At 51.2% G+C, this 13,916-nt stretch overlaps 3 protein-coding genes across 3 annotated transcripts; 1 reads left to right on the top strand and 2 right to left on the bottom strand.

Moving 5' to 3' along the window:
• Nucleotides 1-1,885: 1,885 nt before the first annotated feature.
• K444DRAFT_610976 (uncharacterized protein) lies at nucleotides 1,886-4,480 on the bottom strand. The gene is made up of 2 exons (XM_024879855.1): nucleotides 2,426-4,480; nucleotides 1,886-2,356 (listed from the first exon to the last, which is right to left on the bottom strand). The coding sequence occupies exons 1-2, from the start codon at nucleotides 4,451-4,453 to the stop codon at nucleotides 2,027-2,029; spliced, it is 2,358 nt and encodes a 785-aa protein (XP_024739855.1). The 5' UTR covers nucleotides 4,454-4,480; the 3' UTR covers nucleotides 1,886-2,026.
• A 505-nt stretch (nucleotides 4,481-4,985) lies between these two features.
• Nucleotides 4,986-6,140, top strand: K444DRAFT_354925 (uncharacterized protein). The gene is made up of 2 exons (XM_024872128.1): nucleotides 4,986-5,092; nucleotides 5,201-6,140. The coding sequence occupies exon 2, from the start codon at nucleotides 5,302-5,304 to the stop codon at nucleotides 6,013-6,015; it is 714 nt and encodes a 237-aa protein (XP_024739854.1). The 5' UTR covers nucleotides 4,986-5,092; nucleotides 5,201-5,301; the 3' UTR covers nucleotides 6,016-6,140.
• An 835-nt stretch (nucleotides 6,141-6,975) lies between these two features.
• K444DRAFT_524621 (uncharacterized protein) lies at nucleotides 6,976-10,025 on the bottom strand (the record flags this gene model as incomplete). The annotated part of the gene is made up of 4 exons (XM_024874367.1): nucleotides 6,976-7,119; nucleotides 7,174-7,263; nucleotides 7,312-9,617; nucleotides 9,665-10,025. The coding sequence occupies 4 exons, from the start codon at nucleotides 10,023-10,025 to the stop codon at nucleotides 6,976-6,978; spliced, it is 2,901 nt and encodes a 966-aa protein (XP_024739853.1).
• Nucleotides 10,026-13,916: the final 3,891 nt, after the last annotated feature.

The following is a 13,916-nucleotide window of genomic DNA, read 5'->3' as shown; positions in this document are numbered from 1 at the left end:
TAACTGATGAGCTTTCAGAAGCCAAACGCGAGGTGCACGAGACATCAATCTCCGATCTCAACAATCCTTCGTGTTGCACGAGCTGAATCTGCCGAGGAAGCCTTGAGCAATGAGAGAATGACAAAGGGAGATTAGCTCGGAGACTTGATGTTGTGTCTCTCGAAGTCTCAAAGTCTGTTTCTTGATGTTAAAGAATCGTTTGGAATAATGGAAGGTGTTGCCGTCAAGTGCTGTTTCACTGTCAAACCACTCCTATTGCCCCCGCTCGCCCCCCCCCCCCCCCCCCCCCCCTTTTTTTTTTTACAAGTGTTGGAAAGTTGCCGGGGCTTTATACTCCGTAATACACTCGCTTTTGATATCGGGAGCGAGTCTTTGGGATAAGAATCCAATTCTACAAATAGTTTGGAGCCCATTGCAAGCAACCGCCGGTAATTGATACCAGTATTCTATTGAAGTTCTTGGCTATAGTTGCTTGCCTCCTTTTACGCCTCTTGCATCTCAAACCCCATGACTCAGAGAATACATTGCTCAATCATTATCGCCGCTTTATTTACTATCTCAGCCTGCAAGTGATAAGCGGTGGAGCGTGCCAAAATCGCTCAATTGGAAAGGCGATTCAAAACTGTGAAAACATTCTCCTTTCCGCCTTTAAAATCTAAGAGCACTGAGTTGAAGTCTCTATGCAGCTTACACAAAGGACCAGAGATGTTGGACAGTATGGCAACAAGTCTATACAACGAGGAGGATAAATGGATGACGAGCTAAGAGATGACTTCCCCAAGGAGAATCAAATGTCAAACAGCTTTGTCCTATCTAACTCATTTACTCTTGAATAAAATCGGACGTCCGTTCTTGCGGCATGCATGAATAATTGACACTTCGTGGCATTTATATCTCGGGCGAATTTTGCAAGTAATAGCAGCTCTCGCTCAGTGTCAGACAACAAGTAGCGGGATGGGGTGGTAATGTTTGTATGCTTGCCAAGGGCCGTAACCTCAACTCTTGTTGCTCTTCTCTTTCCAAAAACACTGAACAAAGAATTTCTTCATAGTTCTTTGGTAAACGTGTTGTAGGACACTGATGGAAGATCGCTGAGTAGTATGAATAGATGATCAGGCCGTGGTTGAGATTACGTTCGTTAGACTTCTGCTAGATGCGAATTTGAAATATCATTCTTTCAAGGAAGAGGGGGGGAAGGAATAGAGAGCGGTCTCCCACATGAATTAGAGGCATACGAGTTACGGGTATGGGTCCACAGCGGTGAGAGTTTAGGCCGTTTATATATTACCGCAAGAAGGAACCTTGCTAGCCTGTAACGAAATCTGCACACCTCTTTCTTCACCACGGCGCTTGGAGACAGGAGATTGTCAACAATTCTTTTTTGTTGCCACCTCCTTCAAATCTCCTTCTCTTGAAAGAGTTCATGAAAGAATCAGATTCCGAGGCAAAACAGTCGTGTGTACCCGACTTCCAAGCACGAAGTGAGTCAGGTGAACGGAAGTGAATTACTTAGATAAGCCTGACTCCAGCTCTCCAATCCTGCCAGGGACAACAGATAAGCGGTTTGTTTGAAGGAGAGAGGGAGAGAGAGAGAACAGCGCCGCTTTTGGGCATCTCCTGCTGAGCCAGCGGGCTTTGAGTTTTCTTTGTTGAAGATTCACTTTGCTGGACTCCTTTTCAAAGCCAATGTATGTATTCACTTAAAAAAGAAAGCATAATCAATTAACTCAAAGTGTGTAAACCCTATTCCTTACTAATATTGTGAGGATCTAGGGGAAGATCCGGCAGGTGAGATGTACGGCTAAGATTTATAATGCAAAGCAGGAATAATAATTCAGAGGTCGAGTCTACCAACGCAATTTTCACTTAGACAGATGAGAGAGGCAAAGGATATTGAGGGTGATTCCAAAGAAGACAAGGATTTCAACCACTTTTCTTGAGGCTTCTTGATGACCACGGTAAAAGTTTGTATTTCTACATTTTCGTGATGCCGGTATACCATAATTATACACAGAACCTTCACCAACTAATGCCACCCATTCGTGCCTGTGGTCAAGCTCGCCAACTCCTCCTTCCGTACCCGATACAGATCTTGGGCCTCTCTCTCTCTCCTGGATACAAATTCAACCTCACTCCTCAACCCCTCCAGTCTTCTACTAATGGCTGCCTCCTCGCTAATCTGCAGCGTCCTGAAAGAATCTAACGAGATCGTCGCTTTGGTCAATGCTTCTGATGCCTCGGCGATCTTTTGACGCAGAGTTTTGGCACGGTTTTGATACCCGCCTAGATGTAGCGCGAGCTTCTTTTCCATTTTATTGCCCTTTTCGGCGGCGGCTACAATGGAGTCTTGGATATTCTGGGCATCGTCAGTGCTTGCTCACATACCAGAAAATACAAATGGATGGATTATGGAAGGGGAGGTTACATCAAAAGCTTCAACGAGCATTTCGTGCTCGTCGACTTCATCTTCATAACCGCTGAGACCAGGTAACAAGGACGAGGTTTTGGCATCTTCCCACGCCTTTTGGAAGAGTTCGGAGCTTTTTTGGGCAAGTTCAGCTGGTATCTCGCGGGTAATTTCTAAGCGTGCTTGTGCCAGGGCGTCATCGTCGAACGCATCGAGGGGCTTTGAAACGCCGCGGACTTTGGCGCCTGAAACCGGGTATCTGAGTGCATCGTTGGCTTCTAGTAATGCTGCTTCCTGTGCAATGGCAGCCTTGATGGGGTCCTGAATAGCGGCTGCGTTCATAAGCATTGCATCAACGTCCATAGCTAAGGAGCGAGGAAGGCCTCGTTGCATAACCTGTGTTCGTCGCTTGAAATCTGCTTGCTCTTGGGCTTCTCGAATCTGTCGATTCCGGCGATCTCGAATTTCGGCATCCTCTTCTGATAGCGCTTCAATACCCATAGATTCTTGTTGCTCCTCTGGCAACTCAAGCTCCCATTCGGTGTCTTTGGGCTTCGGCAAGGAGGCAAGACCTTGCTTGAGCTTGTGCTTCAACGACATCTCGCGGAGCTTGATGTCTCTTGGAGTTCCTCCAACCAGTTGCATCTCTCCATCTGCATTGAGGGCAAAGCTATCACGAGGGGTCCGCGTTGGCGTTTGTCCAGGTAGTCCAGGCGGTCGCATTGGAGTGGCACCAACACCATTCGAAGCCTGCCGGAACGGAGTGGCCATAGGGTTTGGTGTTTCCACTACTGTCCTTCTTGGAGTAGCACTCTCGAAACCAGTGCTGCCAGCCCCTTCGTACAGAGGTGTATTCTCACCACCCAGAAGTGAGGACTGTGTCTCCGTAAGAGCTCTAATGTTTCGGATTTCGTTTGCAATGTGGTCTTCTTGAGCTGGGGCTCTTGGTGTTCGAATTGGTGCTCCGCTGTTGATTGTCGAGTATGTGTTTACCAATCCTCTGGTAGCATCATTCTCACTCGATCTCGCCATCATATTGGCTCTCTCTCCAATCATTCCCATTTTCACAATTTCCTCCAATTCTCCCTCTCCAACCTGTGGTGCTGGCAAAACCAAAGCCCGCCGTTTGCTGCTTTGCTCAGCCTCTCTAATTTTTTGTAATTGACCTGCCTTCATGGCGGCCTGATATGATGCTGACGGCGCCTCTTTCCCACTTTTTTGCCTCTTTCGATCGGGGTCCTCTTCCTGATCTCCCTTTCGTTTATTCGCCAGTTGCTGCTTCCGGGGATCAAACGCTTCTCTCTCTTTCTCATTCAGCACAGCTTCATCTCCAGTCTCGTAGAATCCAGATGCAGGGGCTTTTTCGAAAGGAATATCCGCATTATAATCCATCATCCCCTTCTTTCTGTTGACGACCTTGATATTGATACCTGCATTTTTCAGCTCTCGACGCTTCTGCAAGACGGCAAGTCGCCTCGACTCCTCAAGCTGACGCTCGCGAGCCTTCCGTTTTGCCTTCTTTCCCTGTGTGTTTGCCAAACGAGCACGCGCTTCGCTCAACATCTCTTTCTCATCCTCATCGAGATCAATCGTGTCTGGCCTCGCAGGTTTGGATTCAGGATCAGGATCGACCTCGCCAGGTCGTAGACGTCTCACATCATCGGCAGATGGTGCCTTCGTTTCTCCCCCATCTGGACCTCCAAGTCCTAACTCTCCAGCTTCCTTCTGCTCAGCTTCGTCGAGTAACCTTTGGTAGCGCTCTAGGCACTGAGTGGCAGTTCGTCCAACGAGCGGTGCAATAGTGCGCCACTGCGTTGGCATCAACTTTGCAAGATGCAAGAGCTTCTCATCTTCCTCCTTGCTCCACTCGATCTTTCGGATTCCTGGGTCCAGCCATTCGCTCCATCGCGCTTTGCATTGCTTTGGTGTTTTTCGCGCTAGGAGAGAGGAGACTCGAGCCCATTGATTGAGGCCATATTTTGAGACGGACGCCTTGAGGATTTCATCCTCGATGTTGGTCCATACTCCTCCCTTGACGACAGGCATGTTTGCAACGTTGTGGTTGGAGTTGGCTGACTCTTTTGATTGCGAGCTCTCTTCCCAAATTTCTTTGAAGTCGCGATTTAGCGCGTGGTCCTTAAAATCCAGGCTTCAAGATTTCAGGCCCCAACCTACTGAAACAGTCACGTATATTGCTTATCTAATGAGCACTCCCTCTCCTTTTCTCTCTCTCCACTTCACGTCACTTCACTTCACATAAACCAACAGAACATCAAACTGTGTGGCTCGAGGTTAAAGTTCAGTTTTATGGCATCCCCGTGGCAGGGAAACGATCGTCAGTTCCGATTCCGAAATCAACGTCTGTTTTGAGGCTTGAGCGCGCAACCATCATCCGTGTAACGATTAAAAGTAGAGATCTTAAGGACGATCTTGCAAGGGCAGATCATACTTCAGCCAAAATAACTCAAACAGCGGAGAGGAAACCTCCGAAATTGCGCACTTATCGTCACCACCCTAGAGGCATCCCGTGCTAGGAATCCACGTGCGAGGCCAAGTGCTGGTCTTTGTCCGTCACGTGGGGGTGAAACACAAGTTGCTTGAGGAGTGAGTGGTTTGGCAACTTTAATTAGACTTCACGATTGTGCTCTGGACATCAAATTCATTCATTTCGTTGACTCACCTCTGGTACTTCGTACGTCTTCATTCTTTCTGTTCTCAGTACCTACAATACATCCAACCTTCCACAACATCAGCCTCAACTACGGCATTAGCTCTAATCTCTACATATACCAGGTCACGTCCTTCATTTCAGGTCTCCGGATATATGTTCAGAATCTTCATCTCATCAAGTATCGTCAACATCTTCAAACTCTCCACCAGACAACATCTCAAAGATGCCGTACCCACCGACCTCGGAAGCTATTACCGCTACCAATCCTGTAACATCCTCTGTCGTCGCCCCAATATCAGTACCAACCTACGGACCCGGTGGCTCCTTCGCTGTCTTCGCACGCACGCATATCTCTGCTCCACCCTCAACCTGCCTCTCGCTGATCAGAGACACTTCAAACTGGAGAAAATGGAACACCTTCTGTCCCTCCATCACCCTGTCACCAAAGTCACCTCCTCCACCTGCAACTTCCGATCCCGCAATTCCTACTGGAAATGAAGGCTGGCTTGAACTCGGCACTACCGGGGCCTTCGATGTATTCATGAGCGGCGACGGCCTAATCCCAGGACGAAAAAGAAGCAGGACACAAGGCATGATCGTCACTGTCCTCTCTCCCATGACAGAAAACGAAAAGAAAGGGTACAGAATAGCATGGAAAGGCACCGGTTACTTTCACTGGCAACTGCATTCCGAACGAGTAATGGAATTCATTTCCATCACTTTAGAAAACGGGGAGCAAGGCACGGAATTCAACTGCTGGGAGACATTCGGCGGCGTTCTCGCCCCCGTTGTGAAAGCCACCTACGGCCAGACGTTGGTTGAGCGATTTGGCGATTATCAGCGTGACGTGAAGGCTTTCCTCGAGAGTCCATCTACGGCCGTATCCAACGGGGAAGCTTTGGCGTCAGCAGAAAATGAAAATGGAGTCAGCACGTGATGAATAGATCAAGCTGAGGTGGTGAGCTGCCGCATTTGGTATACGAGGGTATACGAGCTCTGTATTCAACCTGACCAGGGCTCGGGATGAATGGAAGGCTTCGCTCGTCAGAATAAGGTTTCTCGCCGGATCTGTGGATGTGGAGATTAAATGTTGTGGGGATGTGGGGTAGTCACACGCCCCTTTTTACCTTTTTCCCTGGCGCTGTTGAGGTAATTCAGCCTGTTTTGTTTGATATGCCATCCCAACATGGGGCATAACCCACGTTCGGATCAGGGAGGGATTGGGAGCTGGATCAGATTAGCCCGTCCCAACCATCGGTACCACAGGGCACCACGATTTCTCGATCGATGGTGGGCGTTGAGGGCGTGGGTGCAAGGAACAGGGGCTTGTTGGAACTGCCGCTCATTGCCCAGGAAAGCTAACATCAACGTCACACTCAATTCTAACTTCCTCCAATTTCAAATTCTTGGCACCGAAGTGGAGACAGGTATGGGAAAGGAGTGTAAAATCAGCTAGCTGGTTTCTTTTTTTAATCCGAACCCAAAGCAAATCCAAAAGCCAGCAAATGACACTCCAAAATATCAACAATAAACAGATTTCCAATAGATCATACAGAAGGATGAAAATAACTCAAATCCCAAGGCAGAAAACCAGACCAAGCGTATGTGCAGGAAAGCAAAAAAAGCAAAAAAAACATATCCAACCATATTTTCTCCCTCCAATAACACCTGCCAGACCTCTCAAATGTGTACCTTCTGTCGTGCTTGTCGTAATTCATATATAGATAAACCATTTGTAACCTTCATCCCGGAAACCAGTCCAAGAACCAAAAGAACCCCCGACCCGACCTTGGGATTTCAGATCCCATGTTACGCCGTCATATCATGTAAAGATACGAGCAAAGATAAAGATTAAACCGTAAGGATGAAAGACATTATGATTATAACTTGAGCGAGATTAGAGGGCGAGGCCGGTGCCGTCGCCTGTCCATCGGTATAGAGCGAGCACTTCTCTCCGTCGCAGTTGTTGCTCGCCGAAGTCTTCGGGGACGCGGCCGCGGACTTGGGCGAGTGCTGAACGCATGACGTTGCGGAAATTCCTCTTGGATGGGCGTTAAAAATGGAGGGTTGAAGGGGGGAGGGAAAGGAAACATACCTGGTATTCAGTGTTCAGGGTCACGACACAGGCTTCGTGTGCGCGGACGATGGTCTCGCATGCTTTCACTACGCTGGGGGATGCTTCGACCTGCAAGAAATTAGGGTTCATCCAGGGGGGTTAAGCGAGTTTGCTTACTTGAAGTTTGTCTGCGATGAGGAGAAGCAGAAAGCTCCCTTGTAGTAGATACACGCCAAAGAAGAATGGCATGAATTCGAGACCTGGGTCGTACTCGAGGATGTTGTTGATGGCCTCGGCTGCACTTACTGCGTGATCTGTAGCATTGATGAAGCTCTGAGATGAGATCCAGAGATCATTGTCGTCGAGAAGTGAGATGGGATCCCATTTCCCTGTCAGCAAGATGTGTAAGACGTGCATGACGTGAGTGCCGTACGCAACGACTATCCTTGTCTGAATGTCGGCTTCTGAAATGTGAGCTGAGGAACTTGTGTGAATTGAATGGACTGAAGGTGTGCCTATATCGTTATGCTCAATGTTGCCTGTTGGATTTGTTGAAGTGATGCCTTCCATATTTGTTTTCTCGGTTTGTTCTACGGCTAGGGCGCTGAGATGTCGCGACTCGAAATCTTTGAGACTCTGGCCGTACGCCTCGAGCTGTCGGGCGATTTCGCTGGCGTGATCATCCCATTCCTGGGCAGATCTGAAGCCAACGCCGAATCGGGGGTGGTTTTTGGCGTGGTAGAGATCTACGATCTCCCCGAGGATAGTCATGAGGGGTAAGAAATATCCGAATATGCTATGTCCGGTACACTCAAAGTTAGGTCCTCTCCTTCTAATCCGTGGTGTGCCACTCGGGGAGGTAATATGAATGCTTGAATCACCAGTGTAGAATTCTCCAGCCTGCCATAAAGTATCGTCCATTGGCTGGAGAAGGCCATCACACTCGATGTCTAACAGGAAGAGAGGTCTGTTATAACATAGCGCGAGATGACGATCCACGGTATAGCACAGCCACCATATTCTTCTCCGTTCTTCCCGTTCCTCCTCGGTGATCAGGGTCGACGTGTTCTGTAGATCATCGTCGGCCTCTCCGTCAGCGTCGACATCATTGACGGTTTCGGGTGGTTGAGATGGCAGGGATGCAGCGTTCTGAGGCAGCTCTCTTCCAAGTTTTAATTCTCTTGCCAAAGACCATGCTGCATTCCACCATCTCAGGCTAGCGCCTTTGTACTCACTGGCCGACACCACGGTGGCCAGATGGATGTAGGTGACGACATCATCCAAAGTTCCCGCGGCACCAAAGGCTCCAGTCTCTACGTTCAGGCCGTCTATGTTCACGGATCCAGGCATGGCAACACCGAGGCCACCCAAGGCAACGCCACTGATGACGGTGTTGGAGAAGTTTGGTGAAGCGTCGTCATTGGAAGGACCATGGATCAGGGGCTTGAGCAGACCAACAGTGAGTTCGAGCAGTCTTTGACAGATGCGTCCACGTGATGAAGGAGGTGCTGTTAAGAAAGCTGCGTCACTTGTCTGGGCAACGACCCAGAGCATGCTGGCAAGCAGGGCCGGTGTGCATTGTCTCGGCTTGGTTGGGTGAAGAATGGAATGCTTTCGAAAGACATATCCAAGGACGTAGGGTGAAGTCGGATGCATCAGCGCCGACGACGAACTTGCAAAGTACAAGTCAAGCAAGTCGCAAGCCAGGGATATCGGGATGATATTGCCAAGGTGAGGAATGAGGGGTTGCAATACAGGATACCGGAGCGTCGAATTAAAGTTGTGGTTCGTCACGTGTTGCTGGTACTGGTTCGAGGGCGACGGTAGGGACATCCACCCTCCCGGCGAAGCAGGATCTGACCCCATGGAGAATCCGGGCAGAGGGCTATCGCCTAAACGAAAAGCGCCGGGTGTATTACCCGGGTAATGTGTTGGGCTCGATGCCTGGATGGCGTAGGGCATATCTGGATACCCGGGTAAAGAACCTTGTCCGGCACTGAAGTTGGGATGGCCACCATTCCCATTCATCATGTGGGAATTGATGGCGGGTCGGTAGCCATGCATGCTTGAATAGCCGTTGAGATTCAGGGACACGGGGCTTTCGATTTGATCGGCTTCCGCACGGGAAACCATGTGAGGCTGGTGCCCATTGGCCATCTCCGTCAAGGACTCAAGACTACCGGCGCGGAGTCTGCCCTTCATGGCTTCACGAGCTGAGGATTTGTCGAGGTTGGTGGTGTTGAGACTAAGCGAGCGCGAGGCTTGGGGCCGGCGGAACGAGCCATTCTCATTGTTGATAGACGTAGTGGAAGAGCCATTCTCATTGCGTGACTCTGTAGGTGAAGTTCTCTCATCTGAGGATTGCCCGGTTGGGGATTTTTGTCCATTGGCGGCTGCGGCTGCAGCTTGTTGTGCCAAATCTTTGCGCGAAGCCTTGCCTCGCTTCTTGCGTTCCCGTATGTATTCGCAACCCAACCCAAATTCTACATATTATTAGAAACGTGCCCCAAATTCGCAGCCGGAGACTTACCAACGCAATGAGCGCAAGGAGCTTGCCCGTCACATTTTGTTCGGAGTTGGTTGCACTGATCGCAGGCCCTGCTGATTCTCCGGCGGATGGGGCCAGAGGAGCCATTGCTTGCCGTCCTGCCATTGCCTGGCCCAGGCGCGTAGGGGTGCTGACGATGCTTATTATTATGGCCTCTGTGAACTTGGCCACTCTGATGAACATCGACGTGCTGCTGGAGCTGCTGGAGCGCGTATTGCGATCCGTCGGCCAGGGTGTGGAGGCCGGTGTGCATGTGATTCGAGGGCAAGTGCCCGTTGGACATCATACCGTTCGAGGGCAAGGCATTGTATGCCGAGAAGCGGTGGAGGGGATTCGAAAGCATCTTGAATGTCTTGCGTGAGTATTCTTCGCCTTGTGTGAAGGACCGACAAGGCTTCAGTCTTTTGGGTGGTAGGGGAGAGTGTAAAGAGTGGTGGAGAAGTGTCTTGAGGATCGTCCTGAGGAGTAGGCCGGAGGAAGTATCTATATCTATCTGCTGGATGCGGTCCGGGATGCAGACCTTGTCTCCTTGATCATCACAGGGTGCTTTGTGTGAGGCAATGTGGACAGAGAAAACAAAAAGGGCTTCGCCCAAGGGAAGCGCCACCAGCGACAGGGCAATCAAATATATGGCGGGGTTTGCATGGAGAAAAAAGAGGGCAAGTTCTGGAGTTTATTGCTTTGGACTATGGAGGGGCCGGGGTGGGCCGTAGGGTCCCCGACGTCCTTTGAGCGTTCGCCAGGGCAGTGCTGCTGCTGGGGCCCCTGCGCGCGATGGATGGACGGATGGGCGAGTGAGCATGAGCATGGGCATGGGGTCGTGATATATTGCTTTCCTGTGGCCATAGAACCTAACCCACACTTGCACACTTGGGGGGTGGTTTGAGGTCGCGGTGCTGGCGAGATTTGACTGAGAGCAAGCAAGCAGGCAGGCAGGCCAGGCAGGCAGGTCGCAGCGCGGCGGCTTGCCTCCGAGACATGGAGGAAGTAGGAAGACGCAACTTCGACTCGGCCACACTTTTTCCGAATCTGTGAACTCGAGAGCAGACGGCGTGCAGGGAGCAGCCCGAACGCCGCGCTTCGATTGGCGCTGGTTTGGAGGTGCAGCGCGTGCAGCCAATCGTGCGGGGCCGTGAAGGCAGAGAGAAAGCCTGTCCCACTCCATCTGTTCGGACATTCGTGAGCATTGATGCGGCGATGTGGTCACCACGCTGGCATGGCGTTGTGATGTCCTTCACGCTATGCGATATGAGGCAGCTGTTGCAGTCCTGGGCGAGCTGCTGTCATGGGCCTTGGGCCACGAGCGGAGTGAGAGGCCGACCACCACTGACTGACTCTAATGTACGACTACGAGGACTGCCATGTGGAGTGGGCTACGGTGCGCTGCGCTGCGGTGCAAAAACGCAAGCTCTCCCATCCATCTCTGGCGCAGATCCTGGAGGATTGCCGAGCTTCGACAGGCGCGCTAAAGGCTGCCTGCCAGCAGTCAGTCCTCAAGAGTCAGGTCAAGTCAAGTGAAGTGTGAGGCAGGCCGCCAACGGTGAAGTGTGGATGAGCAGGAAGCAGGAAGCGGCTCCACTTGGCACTTTCGCATCGCTGATTTATTAGAGTTCAACTTCAAGTTCAAGTTCAAGCGAGCGTCTAATGCTGTCATCCACAACACACCTCGCAGAGCAATAGCAACAAGGCCTTCCTCCCAGGCTCATCCCTCTCCCCCCTCCCTCTCCGAGACGAGCAATTGCAATACCGAGCCCGGCAGACCTCTCCTCCCGCAAACCACCGTACATGGACCAAAGCATGTTGTGCGCCGGATCCAGTTCCCTCCCTCCCACCGCCCTCGAGCGGCGTAAGCCTAGTTGGCCTTGCTCCGTACCTTAATTACTTAAAGCTTGCGGCCAAGATCTCTTGCGGATGGGCGCATCGGCCCACCTCCACATCCACATCAAACAAATATCGCGCCAATTATCATACACGGTACTTTGGGGGAAACAAAACCATCACCCTCCGCAAATCTCATTAAAGGCATGAATTCGAAGCACCCTCTCTGACTCTTCTTCAGCTTCCTCACGTCCGAGAGCTCGGCGCCCTCTGTCTGGGTGGCCCGTCTGCTAGATTACCGCATTCAGTCAGCCAGGGAGCAACATGTGTCGTGCATGGACTGAAGGGTCCTGCGCAACGGCGTTCCTGGTCGGCCATCCACGCCACCGAAATTCAAACGGTCCGATGTTCCTCGTCGTCTGCTCGCATGTCACATGTGCCGCCGCTGCTCGCTATTCGACCGTTCCCAATCTCGTCCAGTGAAGCGAATGGAGCCCCCCTTGGCTGATTGTGGGGCTCCTTTCTGGCATATTGAAGAGCGCGCTGATCTGTACTGTACGAAGTGCACAGTACGAGTTTGTGGTGCGTGCCCGTCCGCAATTCTGCTCTGGCAGATCTTCTAGAACGGCTTCCAAGGTACACAGGACCTTCGAGAACGCCATGCTCGGATGTGCTACCCCGGATCCTCGCTGGCCTGAAAACTCCCGAAGGCTCCGCAGCAAACACTGCCAGATTCAGGACCTGTGGCCTCCACAACGAAATAAAGTGCCATATGCAGGTGCACGAATGCGGTGGCCGGACTTGTCCTCATCTAGAAACCGCAAAGATCAGATCGAAGCTTCGGATTGTCAAGAAAGAAGTCTGCCATGAAGCGAGGAAACGGCAACCAATTCCTCGCGTGGCTCGTCTGCATCCTGGGGGCCACGAGGGAAAGCCAGACGGACAGGGGCGGCTGTCGTCAGGTGGCTGGGCAAACCTTCGACAGGGCCTGTCTGGGCTCGCCTGTAGGCATTTCGTCTCGAGCTCCGTAAATTGAGGGGCATTTCATGCACATCTCGGATGCCTCATTGGTCGTCGGTGCGCAATATGGCCCGTGGTATCGAGAGCCGACTCCCTCGGCAATATCCAATACCGACATTATCTTATGATTGACTATGATTGTTTGATCATAAAGTACCTCTGGCCACAGATCAATCTGATACCAGGCGTTCCTGGAATCTAAAGCTGCAGATTTATAGTAAAACCCCCAACTCATTGGCAGACGTTCTCCTCGACCGCCCCCTGACAAGCATTCCATCCCAGGAACAGATCTATAGGACGGAAGCCTATGCCCTCTTCGTGATTGGGCGTGGCGACCTAGATTCGCAAATTGTGGAGAGAGCGGCGCATCTCCCGACTTTCCCGCAGGAGGCTCTCACATTAAAGTGCAACACCTTCTCGTTCCCAGTTGACCACATATATTGCTGGCAGCTGGATCGTCAGGTCGATGAGGACTCAAATAGCATCGAGCATGACACGCTACAGAAGCTCGGGGCAACGGCAGCAATATCTCTAGATTGTTTGCAATCTCGGTCCGTTAGAAACCTTATGTGGCGATAGACGAGAAATATCGCGATAGTCAACGTTCGGCAAAATTCTCGGTGACTGAAATGTTGAACACTTCACGTGTCGTCCAAGTATGCGTCTTCTACTCGTCGTAAAGATGAGGGTTTTGATGAGAGATATGTAGAGCGGTCTTAGCGCTTGAGATGCTAGTCATTAAGGTGCAAGACCGGGCATGGAGTCAGGACAGCAGGAGAATCAGAATCCAAAGAGAGACGCTCTTTCATCTCGAGGAAGCCCATGGGACCAGAACCAACACTCCTTGCATCTCGGTCATCTCGAGCAGCACCTAATCGAGCAGTTTGAGGTCTGACGATATGTGCAGCCACTGCATTGTCGAATCCTCCTGAAGAATACTCGAGTCTCAAGGGCGGTGCATCCATGCTGAGCGGCGAGCACACCAGATGTTGGTTGGGAGCCCAACAGACGAGGTCGAACGAGCGTCGAGAGCGGGTGCAGCGCGTATTACAACGTGACGAGAGATCACGTCAAATGCCTCAAACGGGCGTCGAGGAACGGGGAGGTTGGCCCGGTACGCAGCTACAAGTGACATATACCAAGTATCACAACCCCCCTTCCCAGGTTACTGTTCCAAACCCCACCGTAACACGTGACGAGCATGAAGCTCCTGGATTGCGATCTCCCCTCCCACCATCCTCATCCCGCGCCCCTCAGACATAACCCACATCACCTCAGCCTTAAAAGCAACAAGCTCTTCACCGGCCTCAACCTATCTTCTGGCAAATATACCATTAAAAGAAGCACAAGATCGCCTCAAACCCCACCCCGGCGAGCTCCAGTTTGAGAGCTGTCA

Source organism: Hyaloscypha bicolor (genome assembly GCF_002865645.1).
Source record: "Hyaloscypha bicolor E unplaced genomic scaffold K444scaffold_53, whole genome shotgun sequence".
NCBI lineage: Eukaryota > Fungi > Ascomycota > Leotiomycetes > Helotiales > Hyaloscyphaceae > Hyaloscypha > Hyaloscypha bicolor.
The sequence above is the reverse complement of the archived record's forward strand: the minus strand, read 5'-3'. Positions and strand labels throughout refer to the sequence as shown.